Source organism: Dermacentor andersoni, chromosome 11 (genome assembly GCF_023375885.2).
Source record: "Dermacentor andersoni chromosome 11, qqDerAnde1_hic_scaffold, whole genome shotgun sequence".
Lineage (NCBI taxonomy): Eukaryota > Metazoa > Arthropoda > Arachnida > Ixodida > Ixodidae > Dermacentor > Dermacentor andersoni.
In genome coordinates, this window is record NC_092824.1 from 123,764,483 (window position 1) to 123,779,710 (window position 15,228).

Below are 15,228 nucleotides of genomic sequence, written 5' to 3' on the forward strand. Positions count from 1 at the left end.
TGACCTCCTGGCATTTCCCCTCTTTCGCTCTGTCGATGTCTGTATAGGCGAACCTTCGAGGATTTTGCTTTCGCTTTTGAGAGCGCTGCCTGTAGTACCGGAAAATTGTAGCGCAGAAGGCGTTCACAGAACGCAGTATGCATGCGTGAAAGGTCATCCATGGAGCCAACATTGTTTGAGAGCATGGGAAATGCCTATTCATGTGATCGGTCTTCCCCCTTCGAACATGTAGTTCTTATGCCTTCAGTCTGTCGAAAGCCGTACCTACTTCCGACTTGACACGTATTGAATAGGAGAGCGTGCAACCTTCAACGTATGGCGCGAGACATCACGCTGAGGCCTTCGACATTTCGGGTACTATTGAAAACTTCGTACCATTGGAAACGCTTCCATACAGTTAATAGCTTTCTGTAATATTGCACGCAAGACACGCCGGTTGCGACCACAGCATCACAGGCAGGTGCCATCGGAGTTTAGGTGCAGTTCTCAACCGACGAGGCCAGACAAAGTCAAACAGCGCACAGATTGCCTTGGTCACCGACGATACTGTGGCGAGAAAACTGTAAGCGGCGTCAACAAGTGCGAAAACAATCAGTCTTTTTCGTGTTCCTTTCGAGTACCACGACCGCGTGGGCGACCCCAGGATCCCTGTGCACTCTTTTCTTCGACAGGCCAGCTGTGCGCGTACTCCTCAGTAGCTCTCACTGGAGGAGCAGCTGTCTGACTAGTCGGGAGCCCATCTTCAATTTGTCGAGGACTGGACGGTTGTCGTGACTCGTTTTTAGGTGCTTATTTTGCCGGTTTCAGGCGTCTTCGTTTGACTTGGATTTTCTTATTGCTGACGTTCAGCTGCCTTTGCCTTGTGTTCAACGTTCCGCTTCATCACACAGTTGTCTATCGCCTTCTCCCTACGCAAGATAGAGCAACGAACACAGTTGGATTTGTTATCTTGCGCTGTTGGGGTACTGAGACTGTTTAAAGGGACAGAATAGGACCATGAATCGAGATAACCACGCTGAAGCTAAGATTGCCTATCGTATTGGCTAAAACAAGCCACGTTTTTGTTATTAAACGTAGATTTATAATTTCACTGAATTCTTCACTGAAAGTCTCAAAAGATGATCTTTGGCGCCCCACCCGGCAAGAACATGAAGGTGCATAAGCGGCCCATCACGTGAATAGAGTACGCGGTTCCTGGTCATTTTATTAGCATTGAAATGCAGTACGTTTTTTTCCTGTTATAAGCTTTCCGAACACACAATGTGCAGAAAGGCCTTCGTTTTCGATGAGTTGGCTTGGCGCGTCTATTGACAGAACAACGACGAAAGGGGCCAACCAGTCATGGCGTAGGCGTGTAATAGGGGAGAAACGTGGTGCAAATATCCGAAAGATCTATACAACAACGCAAACTTATTATACCAGCTTTTTATTTTCAAAAGTGGTTGAAAAGGTGAAAATGTAGGTGGTTAACCACAGTTGCACTCACTCCTCTGAAAGCAGAACGATGGGCGGCTTTCACAATTTGCGAGGCGGGCCATCGGCATCGCTCTCACTTGGCAGTATTTATTTACTTTCAGGGCCTGGAGGCACTACAGAAAGGAGTGGGGGAAACATAACAGACAATTTGTGGAAATAACATTGGATTTAAGCAAAGGCTCGTTGAATGGCGTTGTTGAATATAGTGTCCGTGATGGCGTCGATGAAAGTGGAAAGATGGTCCCATTCCGTGCTTGTTCGAGGAATGAAAGAATCATTGTAAAGATTAGTCTTACATGACAGCACGCCTACTTTAAACTTATGGGGTTTTACGTGCCAAAACCACTTTCTGATTATGTGGCACGCCGTAGTGGGGGACTCCGGAAATTTCGACCACTTTGGGTTCTTTAACGTGCACCTAAATGTAAGTACACGGGTGTTTCCGCATTTCGCCCCCATCTAAATGCGGCCGCCATGGCCGGGATTCGATCCCGCGACCTCGTGCTTAGCAGCCCAACACCATAGCCACTAAGCAACCACGGCGGATGCACGCCTACTTTAAAGCAATGATCTGAACGAGATGAAACATAAAACGGCTGCGTGAGAAGCTGCTTTTTTAATACAGGGTTGAAGTGCAAAATTTTATGGAATAGCGAAAGGCGAGCGCATTTTCCACGGTATGAAAGATCTGGTAAGTTTAGGGTATTTTTCATTGCTGTAACGCTGGGATGACGCGAGTAATTTGATGAAGTGAATCTAGCTGCACGGTTTTGGATAGATTCGAGGACAACAGAGAGTGGTTTGAGCGGGATCCCATATGGCACATGGGTGTTCGAGCTTTGAGCGTACCAATGTTCGGTAAAGAATTGCTTTAAGGGATGAAGGCGAAGCTGTAAAATTACGACGCAGGTATCCGAGCATGCGGTTAGCATTATTACAGACGTACTCAATGTGGGTGTGCCATGAGAGGTTATTTGGGATATGAAGGCCGAGATACTTGTATGAGTCAACAGGTGTTAGCTTATTACTGTTAAGAAAGTATAAGCGCGTGTTACTGCATCTTGAATGGCGGGAAATTGGCATAGCTTTACATTTGGTTACGTTAAGTTGCATTAGCCATTTATTGCACCAGAGTTACACATTATTCAGATCGTTTTGCAGTTTACATGCATCAGATGGATTAGTAATTTTATAGTAAAGTACACAGTCGTCAGCGAAGAGCTTAATAGAGGAAAAAGTAATGTAGTCAGGGACATCGTTAATATAGATGAGGAAAAGCAATGGACCTAGCAGCGATCCTTGCGGCACTCCCGATGTTACAGCAGAGGAAGGAGAAGAGTAATCATTAGCTGTTACATACTGTGTTCTGTTAGTCAGGAAGTCTCTAATCCAAGATAAGACGTTAGAATCAATATTAAGTTTGCTGAGCTTAAGGATCAGTAAATTATGTGGGACCGTATCAAATGCCTTGGCAAAATCCAGGAAAATGCAGTCAGTATCAAAACCTAGGTCAGCATTAAAGAACAGGTCATTGGTAAAGGATAATAGCTGAGTTTCACATGAGAAGTGCTTCCTAAAGCCGTGCTGACAAGGCTTAAAACATTAACTTGTTTCTAGGAAATTAACTGTGAATAAATGATGTGTTCTAGAATTTTGCAAGGATTTCTGGTTAATGAGATAGGGCGATAGTTCTTGGGTGAATGTGTAGTACCTGACTTGTGAACAGGAACCACCTTCCCATCTTTCCAATCGCCGGGTAGAATTGAGCATTGCAAGGACAAATTTTTTAGAGAGAATAATAGATGAATACACGGCAGTACATTTTAGAATTTTCGTCGTGATTTCGTTGGGTCCTGCAGGTGAAGGTATGTTTAGGCCGCTAATTAGATTTGTTGCACCGCCCCAATCAATGGGGTCCATGGGCGGGAAATTCCGAACCGCAGTCAAAGGGTTAGAAAAAGGTGACACTTTATGAAAAACTGATGTGAAGGCATTATTCAGCACAATTGCTGCATTCATCGGAGGAGCAGCGATGTCGGAATGTTCTAAATGTATTTGCCTGTTACTTTTGCCGCCAACAACGCTCCAAAATTTACGAGGGTTACTGCGCAAGTACGAAGGAAGCGTAACAGTAAAGAAAACTTGTTTTGCTTCAGCGACCGCCCGAACATAAGCAGCGCCTTAGCGGCTTGATAATCCGACCAAGGTATAGGGAGGTACGAACATTTCGCGCATCGAAACAAGCGCTTCTTTTTGTTGCGTAGGCGGCGTAATGTTGCATTGAACCACGGGGAAACGTTGGTCAGATTGAACAATTCTTTTGGGTACATAACGATCAATAAGGTACAGTAATTTGCTTTTATTTGCTCCACAAAAATCACGGATATGCTTTACACTTTTTTTTTTATGCGAACACGAGCTTGTATATCAAATGCAACACTAAGTGATCACTTATTCCTGGCTGATAACTTATTGCAGAAACAAGGTCAGGTAAGGTGAGCATTGCTGGAGGAGGGACTCTTTCTTTTTTAGAAGTTGTTCAGATAGAAAAATTCTGCTTACAAAATATCCACGCGCTTTTGGAAGTAACCGCTGCAGGTACAAACACTACCAAGGGTGAGCTTTGCGTTTCGTCATAAGGAACTAGCTCCTTAAAATTGGTTGTCAGTCCCGTTAAGTTCTGCAGGCAGATGTCGCCGCCGCCACAACGAGAACAGCGTTCTGGTGGTCACGTGCACTCGGAGCAAGTGTCTCGGAAACTGAGCGTGCAGCTCGGCTCATGGCGACGTCGTGCCTGGGGACAGCGGCACGACACGCATTTTCTCCGATGATCCCAGCCGTCGTAGAGAGACTTGAGAGGGACCCTCTGCAGGTGGAGCCGATCTGATATCAGCCTGGTCAAGAGGAACTCTCTTGATAAGGAGTCTCGGAGGTCTGAAGGGGTACTTCAACGATACTAGAGATTTTCGGTAAGTGTCCACACGCTTTGCGCCTGTCGGGAGCCAAGCATGTGTATACAGTCCCTCATTATAGGTCACATGTGAAGCACGCCATCTGTCTTCATTGTGAGCGAATTGAAACGTGAAATTTACGAAGTTGTTTTCTTGCTTGTAAATTACAATTACGGTTAGATTTCGCTTAGGCGCGCTTGCGACAAGCAGCGACAAATAGCGAGAGTGACATCGTCGAACCCGATGAGGCGGCGATGCGCGCCTCTTCCCCGCGGAGCTCGTTTCTTCGCCGCGGACAGCGTACGCCGTTTGTTTCTACGAAGACGTTGGGCAGTATTTAAATATGGCCGTAGACGGTGCCGATCGCAGGGTGACGGGTGTTAATTAGTCGCAAATTAACAAAAAGCTATTAATAAGCTCTTAATAACTAACAAACGAAAAAAAAATGCTTCGCGCTCTATTTACAAAGAAGAAACATGGATTGGCCCGATTCGACAATTACTACCTCTTAATGCGCACTCGATTGGATAGCCGTCTGAAGGCTTTTGGGCCTCGCCCAAAGGGCGTCAGGCATACACTGCCCTCTGTCGTAGCCTGCCACTTGGTGTGCCCGCGGCTTGCTTTCTCCTCCTTGAAGGGGAGGCCGTAAACACGAGAATAATCGCCAGTCTCCCTTTGCCCTCACTCTCGCGGCACTGCAGTCACTGCCTGACTGGCCCTGTTCGTACACGCATACCTCAGCCCGGTTGAACGTTTCAGCCGCACCCCTGCTCGCAGAGACGCGTCCTGTTTTGTTATTAGGCGGCGCCTCCGTTTTTCAACCGCCACAACGAACCTTTTGAAGTTTTGCGCGATGGCCGGTTCCCCTTGTCTTATACGGGCTGCGGTGTGGCGTCTTTCTCGATTTCTCGCTCCGCCGAATACTTCTCTCGTTTTAACTTGCGCCGCCTGAAAAATGTTTGCCATGCCAGGCGCTGACCGAATGTGGAATCCAGGGCGTACAATCAGGCATGCATAACATGTGGTTCATTCCACTCCAATCTGGTGCATCGGCGTTCAAAAATGCGGAGCATCCTTGCAGCATCTGTCCTAGAGAGCAAGATTGATAGGCAATGGTCTTCTATACGCGAGCCAAACGAGCAGCTCAGTCGACACGTTCGTTGCCGATACCACTTTTTCTGGAATGCGGCGGTAGAGCTGGACGGAGCCGTCGGTGTATATGCGTGTGTACTTCCCGTACTTATGCGCTGCTTATGAGCCGGCGATGCTGCCTTTTTCCGGGCGCCTTGTACTGTGAAGTTGATCTTAGACTGAACGAAGGAGGAGATCTTGCGGCTGCTGTTCGGCAGGCCCCTCCGTTGGGGCGAGGTGCCCCGCGCGCACCGTGGTTGCTTCAGCTGCGCTCTTGCTCGAGCGATTGCAATAGTTGTCCGCCGCTGACGCACTTCGAGGAAGACCGAAACAAACCTGCAGCGTCAGAACACTTTGTTAAACACGTTGGCTTGTTTTACTTTCGTTGGTTAATGCTGGCCGGCAAGCTGTACTGCAAGAAGCGAAGAAAAAGTATCATGTATGGTTGCAGCATAGCGCATGAACAGGTTTACGGGAGCGCGATTAAAAGACAGGACAAAAGAAGACACACAGGGACACGCATGGCGCTGTGTGTCTTCTTTTGTCCTGTCTTTTAATCGCGCTGCCGTAAACCTATTCAAGATGCGTTACCAAAGAGCCCACATTGGAACTGTCGTGAGAATAGCACTTGTAGACGTTCCCCAGGTTTTTCCAGTGAATGCATTCGAAAGGTGAAAGATGCCTGTCAACCGCTGTTTCATGTACGCTACATTGGCGCTCCATGAGAGATGTCTCTGTCTATTATGACACCCAGGAATTTGCATGACCGAACATAGGGCATTATCTGCCCATTGATTATTGCACTGTCGTGCGTCATAGGCGTACGCGCAAACGCCACAAGTGCAAATTTTTCAGATGAAATTTCCAGGCCTTGATTGCGGAGGTAAAGTGTGGTCTGAGTGGCAGCTTTTTGGAGCCTTGCGCGCACCTGTAGGCGTGTCACCCCAGACGCCCAAACGCATATGACATGCGCGTACACTGATAAATTAGCTGTGTTTTGATTCATTAAATGTTAACTGTGCTTAGAATCCTGGCCATCTCGCCAGGATTCATTATACATATTGTCACGTGGTAGTGACGGTGAAGAAAGCAGCAGTATTGTGCATGACAAAACTGTCCTTTTATTGGGCGAACCTGCGCGCTCAAAAACAGGCTCCACTCAAGAAACAACGACAGCGGCGAACACTGTTGGCGATCATCGAAAACCTCATGTGCCGGTCAAGCGCGTCGACTTTTATGCACGAGTTATCGAACGTTCCAGAGTAATCGGTGGTGCCCGCGTGTCTTCCATAAAGTTCTACACAATTCGCGTCGCACATGCAACCAGTTTGCACAAGCTTCAGTGACAACAGAACCGTCGATAGCATTCGAGAAGAGAGAGAGAGAGAAGTTTAATGATACGAAATGCTGAGAGGTCGGCCAACATTCGAGAAACTTTCCATACATGCGGGCGCGTCTCGCGCTCAGCGATAACATTTGTTTGGCGGTGAAAAACGTTCACCCGTTAAAGATAGAAAAGTCCACGTGTCAATATCTAGCAGGATACTCCTCGCCCGCTCACCCAGATGACGCATGGCTCTGTGAGAAATTCCATCAGGTCCTGGCTTTGAGTTCATGGTTGGAAAATGGTAGATCCATGCGGGGGTCACGTGGTGGCGGGAAGCTGATGGAATGTGATATCTTGTTAGGAGCTGTGAGTTGCCCAGATAATCTGGCGCAGACTTCTTCTGCCTCATCAATATCTGGTCGCTGTTGGCAAAGGGTCAGAGCCTTAAATGGAGACCGCTTTACGGGGGGTGTCCGGAGCCCTTGTTCCCTCCTCCGTAAGTGTGATAAGGGCTACGAGGGTCTAGCGATTCACAAGAAAGCAGCCCAGCGTTGCGTCCCCAGCTAAGGATGTCTCAGAATGACCAGTACAGATATTAAATAAACCTGTCTTCAGTAATACGGTGTGTGGCTACGTTGCTTGCATATTACCGCATCGTAGGATGGATTCTGCCGTAATTTTTCACCACAGAGCCGCTGTCCGCCAAGCGTCGCTGTTTCCTTAACGGCACTGCACTGGAATCCATTGGTTTCTACAAGTTGGCTTTCATTTTACCGATCGATTTTCGCGGCATGTATGTGCATGTTGAACCAACGCTAGTCACACGCTCGGACACGCTGGAAGCAACGAATGACGTGATGACGTGAGATGGCAAAAAACACTACTGCGATAGTCACGACAGCGGTTGCGGGGAAACTGGATAAACTTCAAGGTTAGGTAGGGTGCGTTCCTGCTATTTCTGAAAAATAAATACCGTGCCAATATGTCAAGCGGACAAATTACGCAGGGCGTGCAGAAGCAGAGCCGCATTAATTAAAGCGCACTTCAGGGTCTCGGGGACACTAGGGCAGCGGTCGACCGTCAAATCAGCACTTGTGTGCCCGCCGCGGTAGCTTTTTGGCGATGGCATTGCTCGAGGTCACAGATGTTATCCCGACCGCGGCAGCCGCATTTTGACGGGGGCAGAATAACAAACGCACGTGCACTTAGATTTAGGGACACGTTAAATAACAACACATTCTAAAAATTAATCCGGAGACCGCCACTATACGGCCTGCCTCATAATCCGATTGTGGTTTGGGCACGTACAGCCCCATAATCCAAGTTTAATGTTTCTGCCACGATGCAATCTGCCATGTGAAGCAATGAATATGGTCAGCCCTCTCAAAGGTTATGAAATATGGCGCACAACAACGCCTCAAGCAAACACCTCTCCCTTTCTGTGTTGTGTACTACGCAGAAAAACAGCAGGTGGTTCACGCACGGTATAACGTTTAACATCAACTCACAACTCTCCTGTTGGACTAGACGTTGAAGAAATTAAACATTCGCCGTCAACACCACCGCTATATATCGTCAATCAAAGCAAACAGCACAGAAAGTTTCGCTTGCATCGATTCCCACAGTGCGGGGAGCCTGCATAATGTTTTCCTTTCAAATTTATTTAGTTTCTTTACCACATTATTCCTTTATAGCGATTGCCGAGACGACGTTCGAGCGAAGTCGAGAGCTTGCGCGGACAAGGAACGCGCTTCCGAGAAGCGAGGGCGACCCTTCCGCCCGCACCGCCGTCGCAGCCAATGGCTGCTGCAAAGCAGAGGTTTGCATAGCGGCGCACACGTCACGTCGTGCTCACCAGACGAGGCTCTCTCCGTCGAAGATGCCTTCAGCGAAGAGGATCACCGCCCGGATGACGGTCTCGTTGTTGGTCTCCAGGGCCACCTCGACGTGTGGCTGCGTGACAACCGTCCAAGCAGCGAGTTGTTTTTATGGCTTTGAGCATTTAATCGGCACTTTCGCACGCGAAAATATTCATTTTACATTTTTTATTAAACGAGTTAACAGGAAGCTTTAGCTCGGATTCTCCTATCTAAATACATGTAAAAGGAGAATTCGTTCTTCTCTGCATACAGGTCACCAAATTTGACGAGCTTTGTTGCGTTTAAAAGAAAAACTGAAAATTTAGTGACTGTTGTTCTCACATTTTAGATTTAGGTTCACAATTTTCTTTTTCTTAAAGTTGGCAAAAATCGCAAATTTTCATAAATGAAACTACCAAGTTTAAAGAGGAAACGAACCGCGATTTCAGACGTGGTGTGACGGAGTGGACAGGACGAGCGGTATCTAGCAACTGAGGTTTATTACCTCGAAACACCTTTTACACGCATGAACGTGTAAAAATCTAGTAATATGGAATTGCAGCTTTTGCAGCACCCTTGCGCACAACGTAAGGAATTCACGTGAGATATAAATCGACATATTGAATTTGTCCGCTTTGAATGGTCTAAGGGATGCCGTTTACAAAAGCGCGATATCTGTCATTCATGCCGAGCTATTAATTTTTAAACTTCGTGCTTCTATATTTTTCCAACTTCCGAACTTTTGAAAGTGCTTTTAACAAAATTCAAGCCCTAAATAGAAATTTCGCTTTCAACAGTCAGTAGAATTTATTTTTCTCTCTCATATGTCGCAAATTTCACTAAATTCGGGGTTGTTTCACAAGAACGTTTCTGCGTTTTACACGTATTTGAATAGGCCGCGTCGGAGTTACGCTCGAGCTAAAGCTTCCTCTTACAGACCATTTATTGGATTTCAGATGGTCTGCATTGGCCACCTCAGTAGAAGAGAGAACATCAAGCGCTAATCGCTTGCCACATTTGTGACGCGGGTTTGAGTTCCGCAACGCTCACCGGGATGCCGCCGGAGCCGGAGTTGATAGCCAGGAGGGTCTTCAGCTGCGTGTTGGCCTGCGCGGGAACGGAAACCGTGTCTGCGTTTCGTTTTATTACGATAGAAGTTATGTGGACACTCCGAGCAAATCTTTGCCGTCATCGTTGCCGTGAGGTTCCGCATATATTTAGGTATGTGTATCCTATATATGCGGTGCCCTGCTGTATTATGTGCGGTGTATGCGGGTTATATTGCCACACCATTCTATCACTAAGGTTGCTCATACCAGGTCTTACATTCTTGACATTATACTTCAGAATTTTGAGAAAGGCAGCCCACAAACGAATGTCATGGAACGAAACACCAACAGCGCATGCTTCTCATCTTAAATCTTCTCGGACTTTCATATTAAAAGTGCGAAAGAGTAAGGAGCTCATACCTTAAAATGATGCAATTTCATTGGCGCGGCTGTACACCACCTCCGGGATCGGCCCAGGTTTGAAGCATAACCGATGCGGAAAAGTGGTGGTAAAGTCGCTAAGACGCTGACTTTAATTATGAAACATAAATAATATTGCCGATGGTGTGATTCAAACAGAGGGCCCCTAGCACAATGGCTCGTTTTTTACTTAGTCAGCTTACGCTTACTTCAATCCATCCTGCCACTACAGTTACGGGTCTTACACTTCGTGTATTGTTCTAACATGTTGCTATCGAATTCATTGCTTCGCCTGTATTGCAAAACTGTATTTTTTCATAGTTCCATGGCGGACCTCAGATGCGCTGGACATGGGTTTTTCTCTCGGAATATGACCACGGGAAGCGTGTGCTGCCAATTAAAGGAGCTACTGTCGAGGTTGCGGCCGCCGACGATGTAGTTGCTTCAGAATCCATAGCGGCACGTGCTGCCAGCGCCAGCAAACAGCTGCAGGCTGCGGTGCCAACGCCGCATATCACCGACGTTTCGCTACTACCGAGGTTGTGGCCGCCGCCCATGTAGATGCTTCGGACTCCATAACCCTACGTGCTGCCAGAGCCAGCAAGCAGCAGCAGCCGCCGGTGCCAACGCCGCATGTCGCCGACGTTTCGCTACTGCTGAGGTTGCGGCCGCCGACGACGTAGATGCTTCAGACTCCATAGCGGCACGTGCTGCCAGAGCCAGCAAGCAGCAGCAGCCGGCGGTGCCAACACCGCATGCCACCGACGTTTCGCTACTGCCGAGGTTGCGGCCGCCGACGACGTAGATGCTTCAGACTCCATAGCGGCACGTGCTGCCAGAGCCAGCAAGCAGCAGCAGCCGGCGGTGCCAACACCGCATGCCACCGACGTTTCGCTACTGCCGATGTGGCGGCCGCCGACGACGTAATGCTTCAGAATCCATAGCGGCACGTGCTGCCAGAGCCAGCAAGCAGCAGCAGCCGGCGGTGCCAACACCGCATGCCACCGACGTTTCGCTACTGCCGAGGTTGCGGCCGCCGACGACGTAGATGCTTCAGACTCCATAGCGGCACGTGCTGCCAGAGCCAGCAAGCAGCAGCAGCCGGCGGTGCCAACACCGCATGCCACCGACGTTTCGCTACTGCCGAGGTTGCGGCCGCCGACGACGTAGATGCTTCAGACTTCATAGCGGCACGTGCTGCCAGAGCCAGCCAGCAAGCAGCAGCAGCCGGCGGTGCCAAGACCGCATGCCACCGACGTTTCGCTACTGCCGATGTGGCGGCCGCCGACGACGTAGATGCTTCAGAATCCATAGCGACACGTGCTGCCAGAGCCAGCAAGCAGCAGCAGCCGGCGGTGCCAACGCTGCATGTCGCCGACGTTTCGCTACTGCCGAGGTTGCGGCCGCCGGCGACGTAGATGCTTCAGACTCCATAGCGGCACGTGCTGCCAGAGCCAGCAAGCAGCAGCAGCCGGCGGTGCCAACACCGCATGCCACCGACGTTTCGCTACTGCCGATGTGGCGGCCGCCGACGACGTAGATGCTTCAGACTCCATAGCGGCACGTGCTGCCAGAGCCAGCAAGCAGCAGCAGCCGGCGGTGCCAACGCCGCATGCCACCGACGTTTCGCTACTGCCGATGTGGCGGCCGCCGACGACGTAGATGTTTCAGAATCCATAGCGACACGTGCTGCCAGCGCCAGGAAGCGGCAGCAGCCGCCGGTGCCAACGCCGCATGTCGCCGACGTTTCGCTACTGCCGATGTGGCGGCCGCCGACGACGTAGATGCTTCAGAATCCATAGCGGCACGTGCTGCCAGCGCCAGCAAGCGGCAGCAGCCGCCGGTGCCAACGCCGTATGTCACCGACGTTTCGCTACTGCCGAGGTTGCGGCCTCCGACGACGTAGATGCTTCAGACTCCATAGCGGCACGTGCTGCTCGCGCCAGCAAACAGCTGCAGGCTGCGGTGCCAACGCCGCATATCACCGACGTTTCGCTACTACCGAGGTTGTGGCCGCCGCCAATGTAGATGCTTCGGACTCCATAACGCTACGTGCTGCCAGAGCCAGCAAGCAGCAGCAGCCGGCGGTGCCAACACCGCATGCCACCGACGTTTCGCTACTGCCGATGTGGCGGCCGCCGACGACGTAGATGCTTCAGACTCCATAGCGGCACGTGCTGCCAGAGCCAGCAAGCAGCAGCAGCCGGCGGTGGCAACGCCGCATGCCACCGACGTTTCGCTACTGCCGATGTGGCGGCCGCCGACGACGTAGATGCTTCAGACTCCATAGCGGCACGTGCTGCCAGAGCCAGCAAGCAGCAGCAGCCGGCGGTGCCAACACCGCATGCCACCGACGTTTCGCTACTGCCGATGTGGCGGCCGCCGACGACGTAGATGCTTCAGACTCCATAGCGGCACGTGCTGCCAGAGCCAGCAAGCAGCAGCAGCCGGCGGTGGCAACGCCGCATGCCACCGACGTTTCGCTAGTGCCGATGTGGCGGCCGCCGACGACGTAGATGCTTCAGAATCCATAGCGACACGTGCTGCCAGCGCCAGGAAGCGGCAGCAGCCGCCGGTGCCAACGCCGCATGTCGCCGACGTTTCGCTACTGCCGATGTGGCGGCCGCCGACGACGTAGATGCTTCAGAATCCATAGCGGCACGTGCTGCCAGCGCCAGGAAGCGGCAGCAGCCGCCGGTGCCAACGCCGCATGTCGCCGACGTTTCGCTACTGCCGAGGTTGTGGCCGCCGCCCATGTAGATGCTTCGGACTCCATAACGCTACGTGCTGCCAGAGCAAGCAAGCAGCAGCAGTCGGCGGTACCAAGAGAGAGAGAGAGAGAAAGAAATAGAAGACAGGAAATGCAGGGAGGTTAACCAGACGTAGGTCGGGTTTGCAACCCTGCACCTGGTGGAAGGGGGTATGGGGATGAAGAGAGAAGGGATTATATATAATATTGTCACGGGTATAAAACTATTTACAAGATGTATTTACAAGGCATATAAACAGCAGGCTGTTGCCACTTCGTTGTCTTTACCATCGACGACCTTGTCTTCTTTTACACCGTAACCCTACCCCTAGCAGAAAAAGCACAGTCCCGGTGCTTTTTAGCACGGCTTAAGCCGAGAGACGTGTACGACGTCAGGTGATGTGGATCCGGGTGACACGACGGAGGTCTTGGGGATTATCTCGTGACATTGGTCACTTGACGTAGAACACGGTAAGAGCCTTTGTAGCATGGAAGAAGTTTCTCGTAGAGCCCCACTCGGCGGAAAGGGGACCAAAGTAGCACGAGAGAGCCTGGTGAAAAATGTCACGATGGCGGCGATTGTAAGCGTGTCGTTGAGATTCCTGCGATGCCAACAGACGAGTACGGGCAGGCTGGCGCGAATGGTCAGCGTGGGCGATGGCGTCGCTGGCATACTTGGTCCTCGAGTTCTGTATCAAGGGGAGGGAAGCGTCCAATGGTAATACTGGGTCACGACCGAAGAATAAGTAAAAGGGGGAATACGCAGCAGTATCGTGGCTTGGTGAATTATAGGCGAACGTGACGTAGGGCAACGCCACATCCCGGTCCTTGTGGTCGGGTGAAACGTATTTTGATAGCATGTCAGTAATAGTCCGATTAAGTCGCTGAGTAAGGCCGTTGGTCTGGGGATGGTAGGAGGTGGTCAGTTTGTGCTTGGTAGAACATGATCGTAGGATATCGGCGATGACTTGGGAGAGGAAATTGCGGCCGCGGTCAGTAAGGAGCTGTCGCGGGGCGCCATGTACTAAAATGGTATCCCGGAGTAGGAAATCTGCGACGTTGGTTGTGCAGCTCGGGGGAAGTGCCCGAGTGATGGCATAGCGCGTCGCGTAATCAGTAGCCACAGCGATCCACCTGTTGCCGGAGATGGGCTCTGGGAAAGGGCCAAGGAGATCCAAACCCACGCGAAATTTAGAACGGTTCAGGTTAAATGTCGATCGGCTGTAAGCACCCGGCAGGAAGCGTTGCTGGCCTTTTGCGATGTTGACAGGGCTGGCAAGCAGCTACATAGCGCCGTACGGAGCGTGCGAGGCCGGGCCAGTAGAAGCGGCGGCGCACGCGGTCGTAAGTGCGAGCAAAGCCAAGGTGTCCGGCAGTTGGGGCGTCATGAAGCTCCTGAAGCACGATTGAGCGGCGGTGTTGAGGAACGACGAGGAGAAGGGGAGGACCGTCAGGATGAAAACTGCGTCGGTACAATATCCCGTCGTTCAGAACGAACCACCGTGACGATGGATCAGTAGGAGCAGATTCCATTCTGTCAATGAGGGTCCTCAAAGTAGTGTCATGGCGTTGCTCGTTGGCCGTGTCCAAAAGCTGGGAAATGGAAAGAACACTTGCGGCAACGTTCATGTCGGCGTTGGCGGGCGTGTGTACAGGGTAACGGGACAAACAGTCGGCGTCCTTGTGTAGGCGACCAGACCTATACACCACCGAATAGGAATACTCTTGTAGCCGCAAAGCCCATCGTCCAAGCCTCCTTGTGGGATCTTTTAAGGAAGAAAGCCAACAGAGGGCGTGGTGGTCCGTTACAATAGAAAAGGGCCTGCCTTATAAATAGGGGCGAAATTTCGCCACTGCCCACACAACGGCCAAACATTCGCGCTCGGTAATAGAGTAGTTCCGCTCCACAGGTGACAAAAGACTGCTAGCGTACGCGATGACACGTCCATGGGCGTGTTGAACTTGTGCCAAGACGGCACCGATTCCGTGGCCACTGGCATCGGTGCGCACCTCTGTAGGGGCTGAAGTAGCGAAATGTCCTAGAATCGGTGGGGTGGTGAGCGTGGTGGTAAGGCGAGAAAAGGCGGTGGCCTGAGAGAATCCCCATAAAAACGGTACACCTTTCTTCAGGAGATCTGTGAGAGGGCGTGCTACGTTGGCAAAATTTTTAACAAAGCGGCGGAAGTAAGTGCAAAGGCCCACGAAACTTCGGATATCTTTTGCGGACCGTGGAACAGGGAACTCTTTCACGGCGCGAATTTTCTCT

General features: G+C 50.8%; 2 protein-coding genes across 14 annotated transcripts in view; one reads left to right on the forward strand and one right to left on the reverse strand.

Annotated features, from left to right (window-relative positions):
• LOC126539643 (BBSome complex member BBS2-like) overlaps positions 1–15,228 on the reverse strand; it is a 211,532-nt gene that overhangs the window by 148,619 nt on the left and 47,685 nt on the right. For 8 of the 9 annotated variants that reach the window (XM_055075573.2, XM_055075571.2, XM_055075572.2 and 5 more), the window contains 2 exons: positions 9,795–9,851; positions 8,741–8,838 (listed from right to left, as the gene is read on the reverse strand). In XM_055075573.2, coding sequence (XP_054931548.1) covers positions 8,741–8,838; positions 9,795–9,851 — 155 coding nt within the window. Of the gene's footprint in view, positions 1–4,458; positions 5,895–8,740; positions 8,839–9,794; positions 9,852–15,228 lie in introns of those variants that run through there. The other variant, XM_072285644.1, reaches the window with a different exon arrangement.
• Positions 1–15,228, forward strand: part of LOC126539335 (sodium-dependent glucose transporter 1A-like) — a 212,214-nt gene that overhangs the window by 119,232 nt on the left and 77,754 nt on the right. Inside the window, exon 1 of one of the 5 annotated variants that reach the window (XM_050186142.3) lies at positions 1,181–4,445. The exons of the other annotated variants lie outside the window; for them this stretch is intronic. The gene's annotated coding sequence lies outside the window, so the exon portion shown is untranslated. Of the gene's footprint in view, positions 1–1,180; positions 4,446–15,228 lie in introns of those variants that run through there. 5 annotated transcript variants of the gene reach the window in all.